A 20,248-nucleotide genomic window follows, 5' to 3' on the forward strand; every position below is an offset into this window, starting at 1 on the left:
CCACCAGAGCCAGCGTCTCCAAGCCCCGTCAATAAAATATTAGCAGCAGATTTCACAAAAATATCAGATACCCACCAGACTCTCAGGCCAGACATTCGTTACTAAAGCTCCTCCTGTTTTATTATTCATGTGTAATCCCTCCAAGAAAATGAACCCCACACCGATCCCTGGGAATATTTAAGAAGCCCTTGAGTCAGCTTCCGAAGGGTTGTCCAACATTAAATTGAAATATCAATAAGCTTTTTTTTAAGTGAGCATACAAATGTATGCATCATTTTGTAAATTAAATAAACAGTCTCCAAGAACTTGAAGAAGAAAGGAGGAGGCTGTGAGCCTGCCTTGAAGGGGCCACAATGGAATTAGCAGCCAGGGGACACTGCCCCAGGCCTCCTGAAAGGGCCCCCCTGGAACTCAGGGCCTGGCGACTGGACGTGAGTCGTTTTAGAAGGGGCTGGCTGCAGGCTCCCTTTCGTTCTGTTTGCTGATTTTTTCAGGGGCCCTGGTGAGTGAGGGCTGCTGGGGCCATAGTGTCCATAGTTAACATGTCTTTGTCCTGCTGACTGGAATGAGCAGATGTTCCTGAAACAACTTCTGGCTGCGCCTCTTCTTGGATGTCCATGTTGCATTCTGCAATCTGCCGAATTCTGTTGTAGACATTCCCGTCCCTTCCAAGGGAGGATGGTGGCACTCAGAACCTCAGAGCTGTTGTTCTAAACCTCAATGGTTTCACACTCAGACATTTGGGCAGCTCATGGGTGCCGTTCCAGACTTCCAGAAGGCTGAGTTCACAAATAACTGGCTAACAGATTTCCAAACCATTTCACTGAGTATATGGATGTTGGCTTGGGTATGAATCTGGGCCAGCCAGTGCTTGGGCCTTGTGTGGTGGGTAGAGGGCAGAGGGCTGTGGGTTGGCCTCTGTTGCTTCTCTTTTCCCACCTCTGTGCTTGTGTTGTGCGGGGAGGTGGGGTGGGGGTTGTCCAAGTGCAGGGTTGGCACAGCTGCTGCTCTCAGGCCCTGGCACGGCAGCATCAGATGAAGCGAGTTCTTGCCCTTTGGCCCAAGGTAATGCTCTTTGGGTTTCACTGGCCTTGGAAAATGGTAGCTTGGTCTCAAAGGTGACAAAATATGAGGGAGAGACATTTTGGGAGCCATATTCTGTCCTTTCTGTCATGTGCAATAAAGTGGGTCAAATCTGCCATCAGAGGCAGAGACCCCAGGCTCTGGGCTAATCCTGCATATTCAAAAACGACAGTCTGGAGATGGCACAGCCTTCCGGCCTGCACAGCAAAGTGCTCCTGTGCCCAGATCCCTCAGTCTGTGTCCTCCAAAGCCTCCCAGGGTAGAAAGCATTAGTGCGTGAGGACTTCTCCCCAGCCACAGGGAATGGGGGACGTCCCTTCCTGGAAAAGCTAGGGTCCACATCGAGCGCCTCCTCTCTCAGGAAGCCAGTCTGCACTGCAGGCCTACCCCGGCTTCCCTGTCCTGTGTTCTGTGCCAGCATGCAAAAGCCCATTTTTCCGTCTACCGCAGACCCTCCTCTTCTGATCGGCATCTTATTCCTGTGGCCTTCGTGTCTGAGAAATGGTTTGAAATCTCCTGCTGACTGGCCGAAGTCTTTTTTACCTCCTGGGGGCAGGGCAGACGCCATGTGACTGTTTCATGGTAGGTACTTCTCTTCAGACATCCTGTTTTCTTTCCCTTTCCTCCCCTCCCAACCTTCCCTGCACTTTGGGATAATCGAAAGTCCTCCTAGATGTGGTAGGTGGATTTCCAATGGCACCACTCCTCTGAACTCGAGCCAGGGAGCTGGGCTTTTGATCTTAACGTTGGGTTTGTTAGAAGTGCCCTCCTCGTCCTGGGGAGGAGAGGGACAGACACTCATGCACCCTGATGACACGTCCTGACTATTCTTATCGGTGCCACTCCTTCCGGCAGGAAGGCCACCACACATGTGGCCTACATGGCAGGGAAAGTCATCCCCTGAATCAAGTGACAATTACAGCTCTCATTTTCCGAAACAGGAAGAGTAGGGCAGCGGCCAGGGAGGCAGAAGTCGTGCCTTCTCCGTCACGTGTCTTTACATCGGGGAGGGCATGAGGCAGAATTAAAATACAATTTTGAAATATAAAAATAAGAGATAAGAAAGAAAATGATAAAGAAAGAAAGGGAAGAGTTGAGACATCTCCTAATTTGAAGCCGGGAACCGGCACCCGGACAGGATGAGTTTTCCATGCTCTGCTGGATGGGAACATTTGGTTTGCTTTCAGTGATATTAACTTTACCACTGACGTTAAATTGCCTCCTTCTGTGCAGAGTCTCTGAGCACTCGGGCTGCTGAGGGGAAGGAGCATTTCGCCCTCCTGACTGCACATCCCATGCGTTGTATAAGCACAGCCCAGCGGTGCAGCAGGAGGGTTTCCTATTGTTTTCATGGTTCTTTTCGATGCTGGGCTAAGTAAGCATCCTCACCGTGCCTCCTTCCAAAGGTGACCTCGGATCCCTTTCGTGAGCAGGGAGCCCTATTTCTAGGATGCACTACCAATATTTGAAAATATTTCTTTCTCACATTTTGTCCACCTTCTGCTATGGGGGACTGAAGGGACTGTGTCCTCAGGGCCCGGGGACAGGGAAGGTCTTGAGGACTCAGCGGGCTCCACCTAGCTTGGGGCGGGAAGCCGGCTGCAGTCAGAGAGGGGAGTGAATCGGTCAGTTCCTCATCCTGGCATTAATGAACCCCATGTTCGCTCCAAATCAAATCTCCAGCCCTCACTCCCTATCCCGAAGCCAACATGTTCTGCCAACTGGCAAAGAAACATAATTAGATTAGAACGGGAGCTGAGCCGCCCTGCAAGGGCCTTTGCTGCGGCAGGTAAGAGGCAGCTTGTCCCCACCATTCAATGTGGGATATGTGGCCTGGAGCCTCCGTCAGAAGCCAGTGCCCATGTCCACCTCACCGCCATTCCCCTGGTGAAGGGAGCCCCTTTTGGAGTGCCAGCCAAGCTAGCCACAGGGAGCTGGCTTGCTAACAGTGCAGTCCTCTAGCCCCCAGTTCTTTTGTAGAGACTGGGTTCTGGTGGTGGCCAGCATCTCCGTTATGATTTTTTAAATTCGTTGATGCATAATTTATTGACCTGGGAGATGCTGGGCCTTAAGATCAAAGACCCTCACTTCTTCCTGCCAAGAGCCACAGGCCCACAGAACTGGAGAAGTCAACTCCAGGGGAAGCTCCCTGGAGCACTTTTTATGTGCTCAGTGCTCCCAGCAATCCCTTTTCCAAGTGGGGAAACTGAGGCAGTGGAAGATTAAATGACTTAGCCAAGGCCAGTTCCCTAGGGGAAAGGGGACAGCTTCCTAATGTTCACACAGCAGCTTGTGGGGCACTTTTTGTTTGCTCAGTGCTCCCAGCAATCCCCTTTACAAGTGGGGAAACTGAGGCAGTGGGTGGTTAAATGACTTGGCTGAGGCCAGCTCCCTAGAAGAAAGGGGGCAGCTTCCTAATGTTTGCACAGCAGCTTGTGAAGCACGTTTTGCTTGTTTGGTCCTCCCAGCAATCCCTTTTCCAAGTGGGGAAACTGAGGCAGTGGGCAGTTAAATGACTTGGCTGAGGTCAGTCAGGTTGTAAGTGGTGGGGCTGGATCGCCCGATGGCTGCCTGGCTCCCAGACTTCCCCTGCCGATTCCAAAGTCCTGACTGAGCCCAGGGATCCGTTCTTTCCATTAGAACCGGAAGCTGCAGCAATGACTTTCCTAAAACAAGATGAAATAGGGCCAAAAAAAAAGTGTTTTTATTTACTCATCTTCCCCATAAAACCTTTGTGTCTCATCAGCCTGGTCCTCCCCTTCCAGCAGCACGGGGCACTAAAGGCCCCACAGAAACACTATTGGTGGGCCAGCCCTGAGCTGCAGCCCCAGCAAAGGCAAGAGATATGGGTTCCCCTAGGTGGGCCCCAGGTGGACCCCACTTACCAACTGTGCCCAAGGAGCTGTTGTTTCAGGACCACCTGCATTTATGCAAGGAACATCTCTGCATCTAAAGAGCTCACCCTCTCCCCGTGGCTCTCAGGTGTGTCGTCTGCAGAGTTCCAAAGAGCCTGTGAGACTTACTGCAAGCCAGCTGCGCTCAGCCTCCAAATCTGCGACACGAAGCCTCGGCTCACTCCTGGTGGCCTCCTTCTCAGTAGCCGCAGACCAGGAGGGCCACACACACAGCCTCAGTAGTCCTTGATAAACACTGAAAGATTCCGTCGCCGCTTGCAGGAAGACCGTTTATCACTTGCTAGCATGAAAGCGCTGGGATCCTAGGTATCTACTGAATCTCACAGTTAATGCCTGGATGTGAGCGTCGGGTGCAGAATGGCCAGAGAGATGTGTCAGAGTTGCTGGGGCACTTATTGTCCCTGAATAAATAGCAATTAATACTAAAACATTTAATTAAGGTTTAAGAGCCAGCGGAGCTGTTTCTTGTGCGTCACTGGGAAGCCTCTCCAAACGTGTCTTTAGTGAAGACAAGCCCGTTTCTTACCACACTGCTGTCTCCACCCTCCAATTCGTGAGCACATTTGAGGCCACGCAGCAGCCATGTTGGTTTTCCTGCAAGTGGTTGTCCGGGATGCCAGTGGCTCCGGGGCAGATGTGCACCCTAGATTCGGCCTTCATGAGAGATTCCAACACATTCTTGCCTCAGAACACCTTCATGGTGGGGCCAGATTGCCCCGCATAGAGACAGAATGAAGCCGGCCCTTATGCTCCAAGGAAGGGCCCTCGAAAGCAGGCCTGCACTGGCTCTCGCACTAACTCTCTGCCATCTTCCACACAGCAGGTATGTCGGCCTCTTTCCCTTTGCCAAGGCCGCTTCATTCTGAACGGAGCCTGCAAAGTCATAAAAGCTCTGGAATCTGAAGCCAGGGAGAAATAAATCGTGCATTATGGTTATTTGCAAAAACACATGGAAGACACCACTAATCAAAAAATACGAAGTGCACCTGCGCCTTCCCGCTTTGTTCTTCAAAAATATACGTTAATAGAATATCAAACTCTTGTTATTCAAAGGAGCCTATTTTTCAAAGTGGCATCCGGACCCTCTGGAAGCTGTGCTCTCTGAGCTGAGAACAGCACCATGAACACCTTGGGGGAAAGTAGCCAGTTCAGATTGCAGAGAAGTTCTGCCCTGCCTCAGGGGCACCTGCCAGCCTGTTTGCTCTTCTTGTCTTTCTGGTAAAAGCAGACATTGGTCGTTACACCCAGTGGGGCCAGGCCGGCCCAGAGTCTCCTTCCAGGCAGCAGAGGGCAGAATTTACCCCAGACCCTGATCTGGAAGATGGCTTTGCCAGACACACACAGTTTCCCTTTCGGGCCAGGGAACCCTGGTGGATGTCCACCTTCAGCCACGTTATTCTCCAACAATGGACTCCAGGGATCACCTTCTCCATCTTTCCGGGCTGGCCTGGAACCCTCAGTCCCTCTCTGGGCTTAGTGCCAAATGAGAGGCCCATGTACTTAGTGTGGCACAGAAAACCCAAGTAGCTGAAGTTTGAGCAGCAGGACTTTGGTGGAGCATGGGCAACCTCAGACCCTCCTCCTCGGCCAGGGCTATGATGCCATCTTGGTCTTGCAGGAAGCCTCTCCGCCCTCTGCAAAGCCAGTGTGGCTCTGGAAATGGCCATTCGAGGTGCAGAATTGGCGCCATCTCTCTCTCTCTCTTTCTCTCTGTCTCTCCCCCCTCTCCCTTTTCTCTATTTTCCATCCTGAGACACAGAATAGAGAGATGCCTGTAGTCTTGGAGAGGCTCCTTCCCTGTGTGGCTGGGGATGCCTGGTGCTCAGGGCACAGGCTGCCACCCACAAATTGATTCTGCACATCGTGTCTCTGGCTCCCTGCATCAGCATCTATCTGCATCCCCGGAAGTTGTTTCCAGCCATTAAGGGTGAGTCTCAGGGACTGAAGACAAAGCTGCTTCACACCCCTGGGCCTCCTCCAGCATTGATTCCCTGCTCCGGGGCAGGCAGAGCTGGAACCTGCATGGACCCCTGGTGAACGGGCAGGAGACCCCATTCTCAGGGTGCTATCTTGCCAGCAGGGGGTGCTTCGCCCACCTGCCCAAATAAAGCTCGATGCAGATTGTCCCAGGCCTGAGATATCACCGAGCCAGTGCTCCAGGACACAGAAGTAAAATAGAGGATGTTTGCAGGAAGGAATGGAGCATGCAGGAAGGAACAGATAATCCAGAAAGGCCTCCCCAGGGAGGTGATCTCTCCAGCCAAAACCTGAAGGATTTGAGGCTTGAGATTTGCAACTTGAAATCAGGGAACCTGGAACATAGAGAGGAAGAAGAAGAAAAACAAGGTGGAGAGGCAGCCAGGACCCAGGGCAGAAGGAGCTCATGAGCCAGCGTAGGAAGCACGGGAGACCTTTTTTTTGAGACAGAGTCTCGCTGTGTCACCCAGGCTGGAGTGCAGTGGCTCCATATTGGCTCACTGTAACCTCCACCTCTGACTTCACATGGGAGACTTTCACGTGGGAAAGTGGCAGGATAATGTCTACCTGGGAACACCTCTAGTGCATGGCCGGACACACAAAAGGCGTGGAAGCTGCTCCTCCCACCTTTACTCTCCTGTTTAAGATCAGGATCAAGGATTGGAAAGCAGCCGGACCATGGTTCCTGCAGAAAACCATTCTAATTAAGGTGGCAGCCATGTCACTTACCGTCCAACCCCGAATACATTCAAGAGAGAAAGTTGTGGCCTTGTGAATAATCAGTGATCAGGGAATGCAGGGACAGCAGCTTACACCGGTGACCATCCTGGGTCACCAGGACCCAGTGCAGGGTCTCCAAGCCCAGCCTCTAGTGACCCCAATATTTTTATCTCCCTTTTGAGAAAAGTTTTAATGGTGGCAAATACACATACCATACAATTGACCATTTCACCATGTATGCACTAGTTCAGTGGCCTGAGTGCCTTCACCGTGCTGTGCAGGCGTCTTCACAAGCCAGCTCTTCACCTCTTCCCACCACCCCATATTAAATCTCCATACCCAGTGAACACTCACCCACCGTGTACCCCAGCCCTGGTCCCCCATTCTTCTCTGTGTCTGTGGATTCGGTGACTCTTGTACTTAGCATAAGTAGAATCATATGGCATTTGTCTCCACATTGTTTAACTTTCAATGGCAATAGCAAGATGGACCTATAAGAGGGATATTTCCCTCTGTGTTGTAATAATTAATTCATTTTTTAGGCCTCTCTTCCCCAAATCCTGGGAATGTGGAAGACGTGGGTGGGGGTGGGGCACAGCTGCAGTCAGGTTTCCAGGAGTGACCCGGCGCTGAACCAAAAGCATGTTCTCCTCTTTTTTTTGAGGCAGAGCCTTAATCTGTTGCCCAGGCTAGAGTGCAGTGGTGCCATCTCGGCTCACTGCAACCTCCGCCTCCTGGGTTCAAGCAATTCTCATGCCTCAGCCTCCAGAGTAGCTGGGACTACAGGCATGCGCCACCACGCCTGGCTAATTTTTGTATTTTTAGTAGAGACAGGGTTTCACCGTGTTGGCCAGGACGCCCTCTTCTTTACATGCAGTGACCCCTGTGTCCACAGCAGCTTGTCTTCCCACAGAGCCTAGCAGACACTCCACTTAGCTTCATGGAGTTTTCCACGCTGGTGTCATTTGAAGGCAGCAGGCAGGAAGGTGACACTCAGGGTCCAGCCTCTTGTGCCGACACAGAGGGGTCCAGGGAAAGAACCAGCCCCACACCCCCACCTTCAGATGAGTAGAATCTGGTGCACTGAGGCTCCTGGAGACAATCAGGGACACGGTGCGGCACAGGAGGAGCTGTCCCGCAGCCTGCCAGCCTCCCCGGCCACTCCCGGGATGTGTCCTGCAGACAGACAGCAGGCGTGTCCCACCTGGGGCCCCTCTTCCCCCGTCCCAACCAGAATCACAGCGACCGGCTCAGTTGATTCAGGAGGGAGAAAGCCACACCCTCGTCTTTGAGAAGAACCGGGGAATGGACCCAGGACTGGCAGTCACAGAACTCACCTGAGGAGCTCTGAAAATCCCTTGTTCACAGGCACTACCCTGAGAACCTGATTCCAGGTCTCCAGAGGTGGGCCTGGGAATCTGCCTTTCTGAAAGGCTCCAACGATGGAGCCAGTCTGGCAGCATGCCATGTCTGAAGCTGCTGGAAAAACTATAGAGCTGCCACTGAGTGCTTTTCCAACTTCATTTTGGGATCAGCACAAACACCTGCCCCCTCCTGCCGCTTTCTAATACATGTCATCTGCACAGATGAGGACGTGGTGGCATTTCCTTTCTATTATTAAGAGTCCTAGTTGCCTGTAGTTGAAAGGAACTCTGAGTGACAGTGGAGGGACCCAGACAGCACCCCATTCCCATGACAGGGACACAGCTTTGAGCAGAGGGTCCCTGGGTGGGGCCATGACATGTTCCAGCTCACCTGGCCATGCCCAGGATGACTCCCTGAGGGATGGTGACCTACTGGGGGTTCTCACTGAGCCGGGGACACTGCCTTTCCCATTTTCTGAGGCTTCGGCTGGGGATGGGTGGGCTATGCCCCTTCTCAGTCCACCTGCTGAAGGCAGCAATTGCAGTCAGCCCACCTGACCTGTTCACAGGTGGGACACGCCTTCTCTCTCTTCAGCAAGCTCACCTCCAGGGAGATGCAGGAAGTGGGTTTTCTGATTATAGTCCGTTCATCTCTCCTGAGTCCTGGCCACAGGGAGCCTGCAGCTGAGCAGTGATTGGAAACAGGTGCCCCATCTTCCTGCAGCACAGGAGTGGAGCTGGCCCCACGCCACCACCCACGGACAGGGAGGAAACGCTGGGCTGCCACACTCAGGCCCTGATGTGCACACCTGGGACCCGATGCCCCACCCCAGCGCCCTACCATGAGTTAGTGCAGGGAGTGGTCCCAGCCCCTGGTAGCAGGTTCAGAGCTCTGGTCATCTGGATCAGAATTCACACAAGCTTCAGGCCCCCACTTCATGCCGCAGGACTCCCAGGGTTTCTTCCAGTTCCTGCTGACCAGTTCTAGTGAGGCCTTGTACTCTCTTCCAAGGACTCTCCATGTCAGTGAACCCATGAGGGCGGCGATCGGGCTCTGCACACAGGGGTACTGTGTGTGGGGGCCCCGTGCGACCCTGGGCCGCTGCCATTTAATCTCCTCTTGTTTTCTCTCCACACAGGATTCCGTTGGTGAACCTGTAAAAACAAAACAAACAAAACAAAACAAAAAAAAGACAAAACCTAAAACTGAGCTTTCTAAGGCGGAGGGTCCCCGCACCTGCCACTTCTGTTTGCCGGTGGGAAACTCACAGAGCAGGACGCTCTAGGCCAAATCTATTTTTGTAAAAGTGCTCATGCCTATGGGTGACTGCCTTCTCCCAGAGTTTTCTTTGGAGAACAGAAAGAAGCAATGCAGGAAAGGAACCGGAGGCAGAGAGACGAGGACACCCAGCGAAAGGGCCGGAGGAAGCGTCTGAAACCTAGGATTCGTCCTACGATTCTGAACCTGTGCCAATAATACCATTATGTGCCATGTACTGACCCGAAAGCCTCGGCCGCAGAGCCGGGGCCTAGCGAATCACGCGGAGAAATCTTACAGAAAACAGGGGTGGGAATCTCTTCCGATAGAGTCGCTATTTCTGGTTAATATACATATATAAATATATAAATACAGACACACAACACACACTTTTTTTGTACTGTAGCAATTTTTGAAGATCTTAAATGTTCTTTTTAAAAAAAATTGTGTTATAGGTCACAAAATCTGATTTATTTAACATGCTTAGTATGAACAGAATAAACCAGTGTTTTTTACCTTGACAGCTCACGTCACACACGTTACACACATGTGCGCACACACACAGTACACACACGTGTGCACACACACAGTACACACACGTGCGCACACACACAGTACACACACATGCATATATTTGCATCTATTGGAAATGCAGTTCCACAGGTGAGCATATTCTTTCTGGTGACCTGGTGTTCCATCACCGTTCACCCAGGGAGGGGACAACGTTGACCCAGATGAGGAGGTGCTTAAATCACACCTCCTGCATTTGCTAGACATTCGGTGAGTGGCATCAAATGTGTGACTTACGATCTTGGGCTAGAATAAGGAATGCCATGGTTTTATATATGTATATATATATGTTTGTGTGTGTGTATATATATATATATATATATATATATATATATATACACACATATGCATAAATATGATTTTTTTTTTCATTTAAATGTTGGAAGATGCTGCCTAACAGCCACGTGCACACTGACGTAGCTGGTTGCTTACAGACAGGCCTGAGGCTCGGGTTGGGTGGGTGGTGGATTCTTGGATGTGTGTGTCATACAAGCATAGACTGGATTAAAGACCTTTCCAGTTCCAAAAATTAAAGGAGTATATCCTTACAACGTGTGTGTGTGATGTCAGGGCAGAACTTAGATATACGTGAAGGGCCCCAGTTGGTGTGAAAATGAAAAATAGTCATTCTGTGTGCAGACCACGCAGGCTGCCCCACCTGGGCAGCGCCCCAGCCGGCGCTGCGTTGCCTTCCTTGGTGCAGGTGGGCAGATGTTGCTCGCTTTTTCTAGGGCCCATGGGTGACTTGGAATCTTGGGGGAAGCCTTAGCAAAGAGGCTGTTCTCCCATCAGCTTCCAGTGGCCGACGGATGTTTCTCTTTTGTCATTGAGAGTCCTACTGTAGAGCTTCCCAGTGGAAACAGGCCAGACCTGAGCCTCAGTACAGAGAATCCCAACCACACACACTTTATAAAAAATACTGCCATGCCTCAGGGCCTCCCTCCCAAGCCTCGTCTGAAACGGGCTCACTGGTTTCCCAGACGTGGGGTCAACGGGGTGCTGTAGGGATGTAGGCAGGCATCTCATGGCCGCACTGTGCCTCCTTAGAGGACGTTTCCCGTCTGTGGAAGATGCCTAAAGTGGTGTGGATCCCTGTCTCCAAAGACTATTTCTCACACACAGCCCCTGTGCAACTTTGATTTCAGTGGTAGAGCGGAGCGCATGTGAAATGTCATAGGCCAGGTGAAAATGTGAAAGACCACGCAGACAGCTGACCTCTCTCTCCTCACTTGCCGGGCTGATGACCTTCTGATTCTTCCCTTGGGCTCAACTCAGTCTCCCTCTAAAACACCTTGAAATGTGCTTGAACTGTTCATTTTTATAACTCCTGAAACATGCGAGCCTAGAGGAATGCCTCTGAAGGGGAAAGCATTGTTTTTGTGAGGTCTGTATCCATGGTATTGCTCATGAATTAGGAAAAGTTGTTCTTTAGTTTCTGTTCTGTCATTTTCCCCCAAGCTTTGGCATGTACCGAGACAGTGCAAACATCGGCCACTGGCGTTTGGCCGTCTCCAGGCTCCTGGCATTCACCTGCATGGTGCTCCAGCCTGCAGCCCTCTCCGTGCGTGCATCATCCCACCTCGTCCACCCCATTCTCCTCCACCCACTCCCTCCTCCTGACTCCAGGTGAGTACAGAGGGTTTGAGTGCGCGGTGAGGGCTGTCCGCTTTGTCTGGCAGGCAGTGGGGGCTGCTGCTCTGGTCTTTGACATTCTGAGCTCAGGTGTGAGCCCAACTGAAGAGGAGGTGATGGCAGGGGGGCCCCGTTGGTTCACTGACCATGAGAACCCAGGATTCCCGAGGGACTCCTGGTATCTGCTCTGTCATCTCCCTGCAGCTCAGGCCTCTTCCCCGACCACGGGCTCCACCCTGGATGCCCTCAACTCTTTCCTGGGTCCATAAGACATGGGGCCTTGGAAGGAAATGTAAAGCAGCAACCCCCTTGTCCCGCATCAGGGCCGCGGAGTCAAGGCAGGGCTGTGAGACCCACACAGGCACAACCACCAGACAAGCAGATGCATGCACATTCCACACCCGAAAGTCTGCTTCTGCACCAACATGACATCCATCAAAATAAATCCATGCGGGCAAAGCCTGCTCTGCCCGGATGTATGTAAAGATGTGTTCTCTACTTTTTAAAATGGTTATCTGCTCTCCCAGACCCTTCAACTGGGATCATCATCTAGATAAGAGGAGGTAATGACTGAAAGTAAGTGGACCCAGGAGACACAGCACCAACCACAGTGAAGTCTGCGCCGGAGCACAGGGCTTCCCTGCTTCAGGCCACATGTGTATGTCATGCCCATGCACGTGGTGTGTGGGTGGCTGCTGAGTTGACCCCATCAGTCCTTCTGCAGCCTTGGGGTAGTGCTTCAAGCTGGTTGGTGTCCTCTTTTCTCTACTTGACCCCTGGAATTCAAAGTCTAATAGCAGACACTTCCCTTCCCTCACCCAAGGCCTGGTCCTTACCTCTGCTCGAGCTTTCATCCCTCAAGGAAAGACCTCCAAGGAAGGGTGACCTGGTTTGTTAAAGTTCCCCAGTAAAATTTGTCCACTTCCATCTTACTACTCATGGAGTCTCAGAGATCCCACAATCGCAAACCCCTCTGGCAGCCTCCTAGTACCTGGCATTTGCCTTTGAAGCTTTAGAAACAGCTGGGAATCCGCTCCTTGTCATACGGTCAAGTCCATTTCTAGACAAAGTCGCTCTGAATCTTCATGCACTTGACATCACTTTTGTCTGATTGGAAGATGCGTGTAATTGCTCTGGCTTCCGAGTTTGGCGTGAGAAATGCAGGGTTCTCTGGGCAGGGTCGGGGCTTCCTCGCTGTTTCCCACTGGGCTCAGATTCCGGCCACCACCGAGACAAAGCCAAGCCTTCTCATGCAACGTAGAAGCGTAGTGACAGCCTGGGGAGTGTGGAGGGGGCTGTCAGTGTTCCTAGTTACTGCCCTCCCTATATACCGAAGGGAGAGGCCACCTGGGGACCTTCTCTTCTCTGTAATATTTCTAGTCCTTCCCAGTCTTGAGTTTGAGCGGACTTCTCATATCACATTCAGCTCCCACATATTCACTCCAGTCCTTCCTGGAGCGTCATGAAATTAGAAACCCAGACTCATCAGCAACCCCAGCCACTCTTTGAATCGGGACACTGGGAAACCCCTCATTACTGATGTGATCTTACCATCTTAAATCAGTCCTTTCTTTAAAAAATACGTGACACTTTCACAGCCATATTTTAGCACCAGGAAAGCCATGCTTACAGGGTTCTGTCTTCAGAATTGTGTGTGTGATGCTCAGCCTGTAGGCCATATTAGAAGGTGAATGCACTAAAGGACCGACCCTGCCACCTTGGATGGTCTCCATTTTGACCCTGTTGCCCATGGAGAGGTATCTTACCCTTCTGCTCTCTTGCCCAGGTGGTCCAGGATTGTCTGTAGCTCAGGAAGCTGGGCTGATCCCATATCTTGAAAGACAAGACCAGGAACCAGGGGTGAGGCCGGGACTCTCACTCAGCCTTTTCACGGTCAGGCTGGGCCCTCACATACTTATTTCAAGATGGCACCAGAACACACGTTCTTTTGTTCATCTGTTGACACTGTCACCCTCTTTCATCAAGGTGGTCTCTTTTGTCAGGGCGTACGTGAAATTGGATGCTTCACTGGGCTGTCTTCTCCCCTACACCTGCCCCTGCCACAGAGCCACTTCTTAAGTCACAGTAGGAAAAGATGCCAAGACGTGCCATTCTTGTTTCAGTATGTGAGTTCTTTAAGACACGACTCACATACGCCATTGGAGAGAAACAGCCTGTTCTGGATCACCGTAATGCACGGATCAGTCAGTCATCCTCTAATTCAACAAAATTATTTGTGCAACTTCTACCACACTGGCAATACAGTCAGAGGCAAGGTGGGCACAGTTATGCCCTTGTGGGTTTCACGTTCTACAGTGGGAGGAAGCAGATGGTTAATGTGAAAGCAAACAAAAATAATTCCCAGAGAGAAAAAGCAGTAGGGAGAAAAACAGCAAAGCGACGGGGTCGGGGCAGAGAAGGAGGGAGGGGAATGGGGAGAGAGTGGGGGGACTGAGGGGGAAGAAAGAGAGGAAGGGTTGTCTGCATCTCCTCCTCCTGCCACACATCACCTACTGGGGAATTACCACTTGCTGCCTGAGGATGGTCTGGTGTGGGATGGAGCAAGAAGGCCTTAGTCTTAGCTCTTGGATGAACACGCAGTGCAGTGCTGAGGATAAGACATTGCAGTTGTTACAATGCCTGGTTCTGCACCAAATTCCTCAGCCATTCCAGCAACAGTGGAAGCAGAGGGGCAGGGGCAGGATGAGGGCTGCTGCCCTGGTGATGAGCTTGTCCATTCCTGGGCACTGGCTGGCTCTGCACCAGCCCCTCCCCTTACTGGTCTCATCTGTCGGCTCACCAAGCCAACCAGGTCTTAAGTCAGCCAAATCTCAAGGAGGATAAGGGGGTTTGAGGACAGAGCCTTGGCCCTCAGGGCACGGGCACCTTGGGGGTGCCATTCCTCTTGATGCCAGAAGGCAGCTGCCTCTCCAGAAGCTCCCCCAGCACTGAGCATCTGCTTTTAAGTAAGCAGCGATTCCTACACACGCCGTGATTCATGTAATTTTTGAGTGGTTACTTTGGTGCAGTTTGTCAATTTGCTCTGCCATACTGTTTTTTGATTGTTTGTTTGTTTTCCAGTGTAAATAGCACAGCCCACATAAATGAGCCAAACTCATCATCTGAGGATCTTTGATTATTCTTCCCCACTTATTTCACATCGACGTGCTGCCTGCTAGGAAGATAAACTCCCTCTTCTTTGCTCACTCTGAGCTGAGTTCTCTGTGTTAGTTATACTCAGCCTTATCTAAGGGTTCCAGAAAGGTCTTAAATGATTGTTTGGGGTTTCGAAACATGCCACCAACCCTTCCTTCCAAAAAGCATGAAGCATAGAGCTGCGTTTTTGTGTTCCTGGGTTTAGAGCTTGTATTTGGATGTAAGGTGTGACTAAAACAGGTCTAGGCAGAGAACCTCTGTCTTTTAAATCACCCAGCCATCAGTCAAACAGAAAGAATGAGCTTCTTCTGACTCAAATCATTCTAGAAAGGTCTCAGCTAGTGAGCACGATAGCCAGTCTCCAGAGTTCATGTTGGTTGCCATGTGGCCAAGCCATCCCTAGCTAGGAAACTTAACTCTTTGCACTACCTCCCTTTATACTGAAGGACCCGCAGGACCGTGGGAACACTTGCGCTTTGTCTGAGGAGTGGCCCCACCCACCTTCCCCCAGAACTTCCAGCCTCGTGCAGAAGCCCTCAAACGTCCCATCTTCCATCTTCACTTTGGTCGTAGGGGGTTAAATACATAGGCCACAGCTGACTGTGGCCCCCAGAATATCCAGGAGCAAGACAGGTAATGTTAGTCTTGGGGTCCCTAAGGCAGTAGAGTGTGAGGAGGGCGGTTCTCTCCATCGATTCCCAAACACACCAGCCATGAGTCCCCACCCCACACCTGTAAACGCATAGCCGATGCCCCGTTGTAAAGGTGACTGAAGAGAATGGTCAACTCCGTGGTGACGGGCCTGTCTTGGAGCTAAAAGCATGAAATGAGTCCTCCCTGTAGCTCCATAGCCTTTTCTTCTTAATGGATTCCCTGCTAAATGTTCTAAGAGTTACTATACATAGAATCAAGAGAGCCATTTTGAATGAGCCATAAATCTAAGTCAAATGTAAGGGGCATAACATAAATTGGGCCAAGCTTCCCCATCCGGGACACACATGTTTATAGAGTTTAAACACTAGTCACGAGTGGGGGAAGGGAACAGTGACTGTCTGTATTAATGGCCATATAAATGATCTACATGTCTTCTCATGTAGGCTGGAACCAGAACCTACGTATGCCATAGAAAACAGTCGATTAAATGGGTTAATGTGCTAAGCCAAGAGAGTTCTTAAGACATGTGCATGGGACTGGATTAATTCTTGTCGATATCTTGGATTCCACAGTAAAACATCTGTTGAGTTATGTTTGGCAGGAGAGGATGCAGGGAGCACTGGACTGTAGGAAACTCCTTTATACAGGATAATTAGTGTTGTCTCTGGTGGCTCTCTCTTCAAACGGAATCCCCCGGAGACCCAGGTTTTCAGGTTGTAATTCCACACCCAAATATTTGCGACATGAAACAACAGCTCCCCAGAGACTTCAGTCTTGCATGGGTACAAGCAGCTCACACTGGTTAGCTTTGGTCAGAGTTCATCATTTCTGCAACAGAATTTCTTAGTGTTGATGTTGATAGCTTCTGGGTTGGCAAACTGGCAGTTCACTCTAGTCTTACTGAACTTGGCAAGTTCTTGTACCCAGAAAATTAGGGATAGGTTTGGCCATGGGAGGAACAAGAACACTATGCAGTCCTAAGCGCTATTTTTTTCTTTTTGGCATCATTGAGTACCGTGAAGACTCACAGCCACTACTAATGCAGCATAGGAGACACTTTGAGGACCCCCAGCATAATCGTTTGAAATCATCATACAGGGAACTGCAGGGACAAACCCCACTGAACAAATCCAGGGGCCAGTGTTTCATTTCCTGATAGAATGATCCCATTCCTCTTCACTCTTCAGTTGTCCCAAGCCAAAAGGGAAAATTTGAAACCCACTGTGACACCCCAACCCTAATTTCCAGCCTTTGGAGGGCTCACCTGGGGCATGAGGGAGAAAGGGCTTTGTTGAAGTCTCAGGCTGCTGAGAACTATGTATAGGAGCAAGCCCCGGCATGGCTCTTGACAAGGTCTTCGGGGGAACAGCAGCTGCTGCTCCCAGAGGAACCCTCTCCTTTTGCCTCCACAGTCTATTCTGGGGTGGAAACGCCATTCTCTATTGTTTCTCTCGCATACTTGTGGATTTCTAATACCAAGTTCTGTGACTGCCTAGACCACTTACGGTCTATGAAGCAATATGGGAGTCTCTTTCCTGAGTGTGCAGCACGTCAACATGAACTTGACCCTGGAAGCTGTGGGGAGCAGGATTCTCTAAGGTGCTCTTAGATATGGTGTCACTTCCACATACAAGCACAATTCTCCCAGTTAAGGGACTGGAAGACAGCGGGGGCAACTGGTTTTGAAAAGCCCGTGGGCGTGCCAGACAGGGTGTCTGGTCACATCCTCCTTTAATTTAACTGCCACAATCTGTCTGCAGACGTTTTTCATTCCATTTCTTGTCTTTTGCTTGTGGTTGCGTTGCTCCCTCTGAAGCCAGAGGGTGAAAGGCCCTGGCAAAGTTAGTTATCAGTCAACTGATGATAACTGTGGTCCTTAAAGGTGAATTCCTAGCCTTAGGTGACACACAGAGGCTCTGCGAATGTCTCAGGATCTGTCATATGTCATGTTGTTGGTGTGAAGACGGAAGAACAAAGTCCATGTCAGTTTCTGCTTCTTCAAACAGCGTGTTGATAGGAAACATTGGGAGCTGGCAGAAACATGTGCCTAGTTTGCAGCACCAAATAATGGTCTTCTCAGAGTTTTTTTTTCTTTCATTTTTAAAAAAATTTCCCCTTCTGGCAGCCCCATTTGGATCATTCCCTCTCTTTCTTTCCTGGAAAAACAAGATGGCAGGTGCTGGAGCCCAAAGCAGGGCCACCCTCCAGCTAAAATGATTTAAACGGTAAGGAGAATGACAGCAAAGCCCCACGTGAACTTTAATGGCCTTATCGATGACCTTTACTGACTTACCATTGGTACCTGGATTGATCAGAGACGAGTGGGACTAAAAGCCAGGGTCAGGTTGCTGCACGCATTTGCAGAGCAGGAGTTCTGGGAATGTGCGTTAGACCCAATTGCACTGGGCGTTGAAGGAAGCGTGAGGCCATGCATTGATAAAACTTTTAGAGTCTTTTACATTATTTTTTCAAAAGAGCCACATTTACTGCAAACCATTTACAAAATGCCAATAACCAAACAGAAGGGAAATGTCTGAAACCTTCCAACTGTTTAATTCTGTGGAAATTGACCAAAGACCGAATGCATGGGGACAAGTCACAGAGATCTCACCATGCTTAGCACCAGGGACAAGTCTGGCTCCAATGTGTGTTCCATGAAGTCTGATTAGCTTTCAACTGCATCTTTGCCAGCTGAACTTGTCATGCATGAACTTCCCATTGATCTTTAGAGTGTCCGTGTTCCGTGGGAAAGGCGGTCAACCATTTGGATGTTTCACTTCTCTCAACAACAAGCCTTGGCCATTGGGCACATCTGGGCCTTGATGTGGAATACACAGGATACTCAGAGAAACATCCAAATTATTGACTGGGGTTTTCCCACGGGGCATCTATCTAAGAGTGACAGATCTGAGAAACAGACGGACCCAGGTACAAGTTGATGCTCCTAGTGTGTTCAAATAACTCTTGAATTCACTCATTGCGTTTATTGGGTCTCATTGCGTTTATTTAAAGATGGAGCCCATTGTCCCCTCCTCCTCCTCCTTCTCAGCTCGCCTATGGAACTAGAAATTCATGAACCGGAAGCTGGACCACAAGACAAGAAATTGAACAGCAACGGCCACACGGCCTGTTTCTTCACAGGCTTTAGAACCTTGTCCCTGCAGCCCCTCACTCATGTAAACCAAAACTGGGTTTATTTCCATTTTCCTAAATTATTTTCTGATACAATAAACTGTTAACTGTTTATTTATACTTTTACAAGGAGCACTTGTTATTTTTCAAAAGGAAAGCAAAAGCCTCTCCGTTTCCATGTTCTCCGTGTATCTCCACCACACCGTCTGTATAGACACGTGTATGTATCATCTTCCTGAGAGGGCTGACCTCCTGTAGCTTAATGTTGTGGTTCTTTTCTTTAGATGCATATCATAATCATGTTAATAAACAAAAAAATGACACAATATATGTGGGTGGGGGGCGGGGCAGGTGGCTGGGTGTGATTTCCGTACAGGTGAACTTTTATTCCAGATTTTTTTAAGTTGTTTCTGTATTTCAAAGCTATGTATCTGGGAAACGTTGTGAATGAAACACCTATATTAACTTTCTGTGTATATTTACTACTCTGATGTTGCTATTAAAAAAACATAATATAAAAAAAAAGAAGAGAAAAAACAATGACCATGAGTGCAGGCCATGACCTCATAAGGACTTATTTTTATGTTATTTATTTTTTCAACAGTATTACCTGAGACCCCCTCTTAGAACATGGGCATTGTTTCCATGCCTGTGGTTCAGAGTCCAAGATTTCCTCCCTGAATCTTCATGACTTCCACACCAGTGCTTTGCCCAGTTAAACAACTCCAAAAACACTTTGGGGTCTCAGTGTCTGGGCCCTGGGGTTGGTTTTAACAGAGTCGGAGTTAACCAGGCAAGGTCTACCACATTGGATCTGAGACCACTCAGGCCCAGAAGCTCAGGGCTGGGGGGTTCCAGCAAATGTCTTGCAAAGATTTCCTGCAGAGGAAGCAGTGCCCTGGGGCAAAGGTGGGCCCAAGGTTTGCAATTGTGTGCTGGTGCCAAGGCAGGACATTCCAAAGGGCCTCCAGGATTGGAGCCAGGAGACTCCTCACACACTCACAATATTTGCAGAGTGCAAAAGAGAGCTCTGTCCACTTCAGACAGGCTGAGATCAGGCAGAGGAAGCGGGAGCAAGGCTCCTGCTTCTAGGCCAGCAGTTGTTCATGTGGGGTGATCCTCACTGCCCCCCAGCATTCGGCGATGCCTGGAGACATTTCTGGTTGTCACAGTGGGGACAGGGATGCTACTGGCATCAGTGTGAAGAGGCTATCATGCTGCTAAGCACCCCACACAGCACACAACAGCACCCAAACACAGCCATGCAGCCCCAGAGGCTGAGGTTGAGAAACTCTCCCCTTAGACGGGGTGGGATGTTGCACTTGGCTTTGCCCCTCGTGGAAGTAGGATGTCTTTTGCCCTGATGTGGATGTAAAGGTGGAGCCTTCACACCAGCTGTCTCTGAGCCAGCTGGAGCTAAACCTCAGGATATGAGAGCAAGGCTGCAGGGTAGCCTTGTGTTCTAGTGAACCCTGCTCTTGGCCCCAGGTCTACTCTACACCTGCTAAGCACCTTTTAGCCTGTCAATGTCTTGTCACATATTTGAAATTACCTGAACATATCACCAAGGTCATATGCATAATCCATGTGTGACTTTGCCTCATTTGCCAAAAAGGGCAGACCAAGCAACACAGGGTCATGGCTGGTTAAGGGTCCCTAGGCCAGGAAGGGGGTCCCAGGGGACCCAGACCTCACCTAACCCACCTTGGCTGCAGCCACAGCCTCACACACCTCCAGAGACATCCCCAGCACATGCTTAACTCCTCTCTCTCTTTTCTTTTTCTTTC

At 50.2% G+C, this 20,248-nt stretch overlaps 1 protein-coding gene across 5 annotated transcripts in view; it reads left to right on the plus strand.

Moving 5' to 3' along the window:
- AJAP1 (adherens junctions associated protein 1) overlaps positions 1-19,001 on the plus strand; it is a 144,168-nt gene extending 125,167 nt beyond the window's left edge. For 4 of the 5 annotated variants that reach the window (XM_054258734.2, XM_054258735.2, XM_054258736.2 and 1 more), the window contains exons 5-6: positions 1,534-1,665; positions 9,199-19,001. In XM_054258734.2, coding sequence (XP_054114709.2) covers positions 1,534-1,606 — 73 coding nt within the window. In that variant the 3' untranslated portion in view covers positions 1,607-1,665; positions 9,199-19,001. Of the gene's footprint in view, positions 1-1,533; positions 1,666-4,065 lie in introns of all 5 variants that reach the window. The other variant, XM_035307487.3, reaches the window with a different exon arrangement.
- The last annotated feature ends 1,247 nt before the right edge of the window (positions 19,002-20,248 follow it).

Source organism: Callithrix jacchus, chromosome 7 (genome assembly GCF_049354715.1).
Source record: "Callithrix jacchus isolate 240 chromosome 7, calJac240_pri, whole genome shotgun sequence".
Lineage (NCBI taxonomy): Eukaryota > Metazoa > Chordata > Mammalia > Primates > Cebidae > Callithrix > Callithrix jacchus.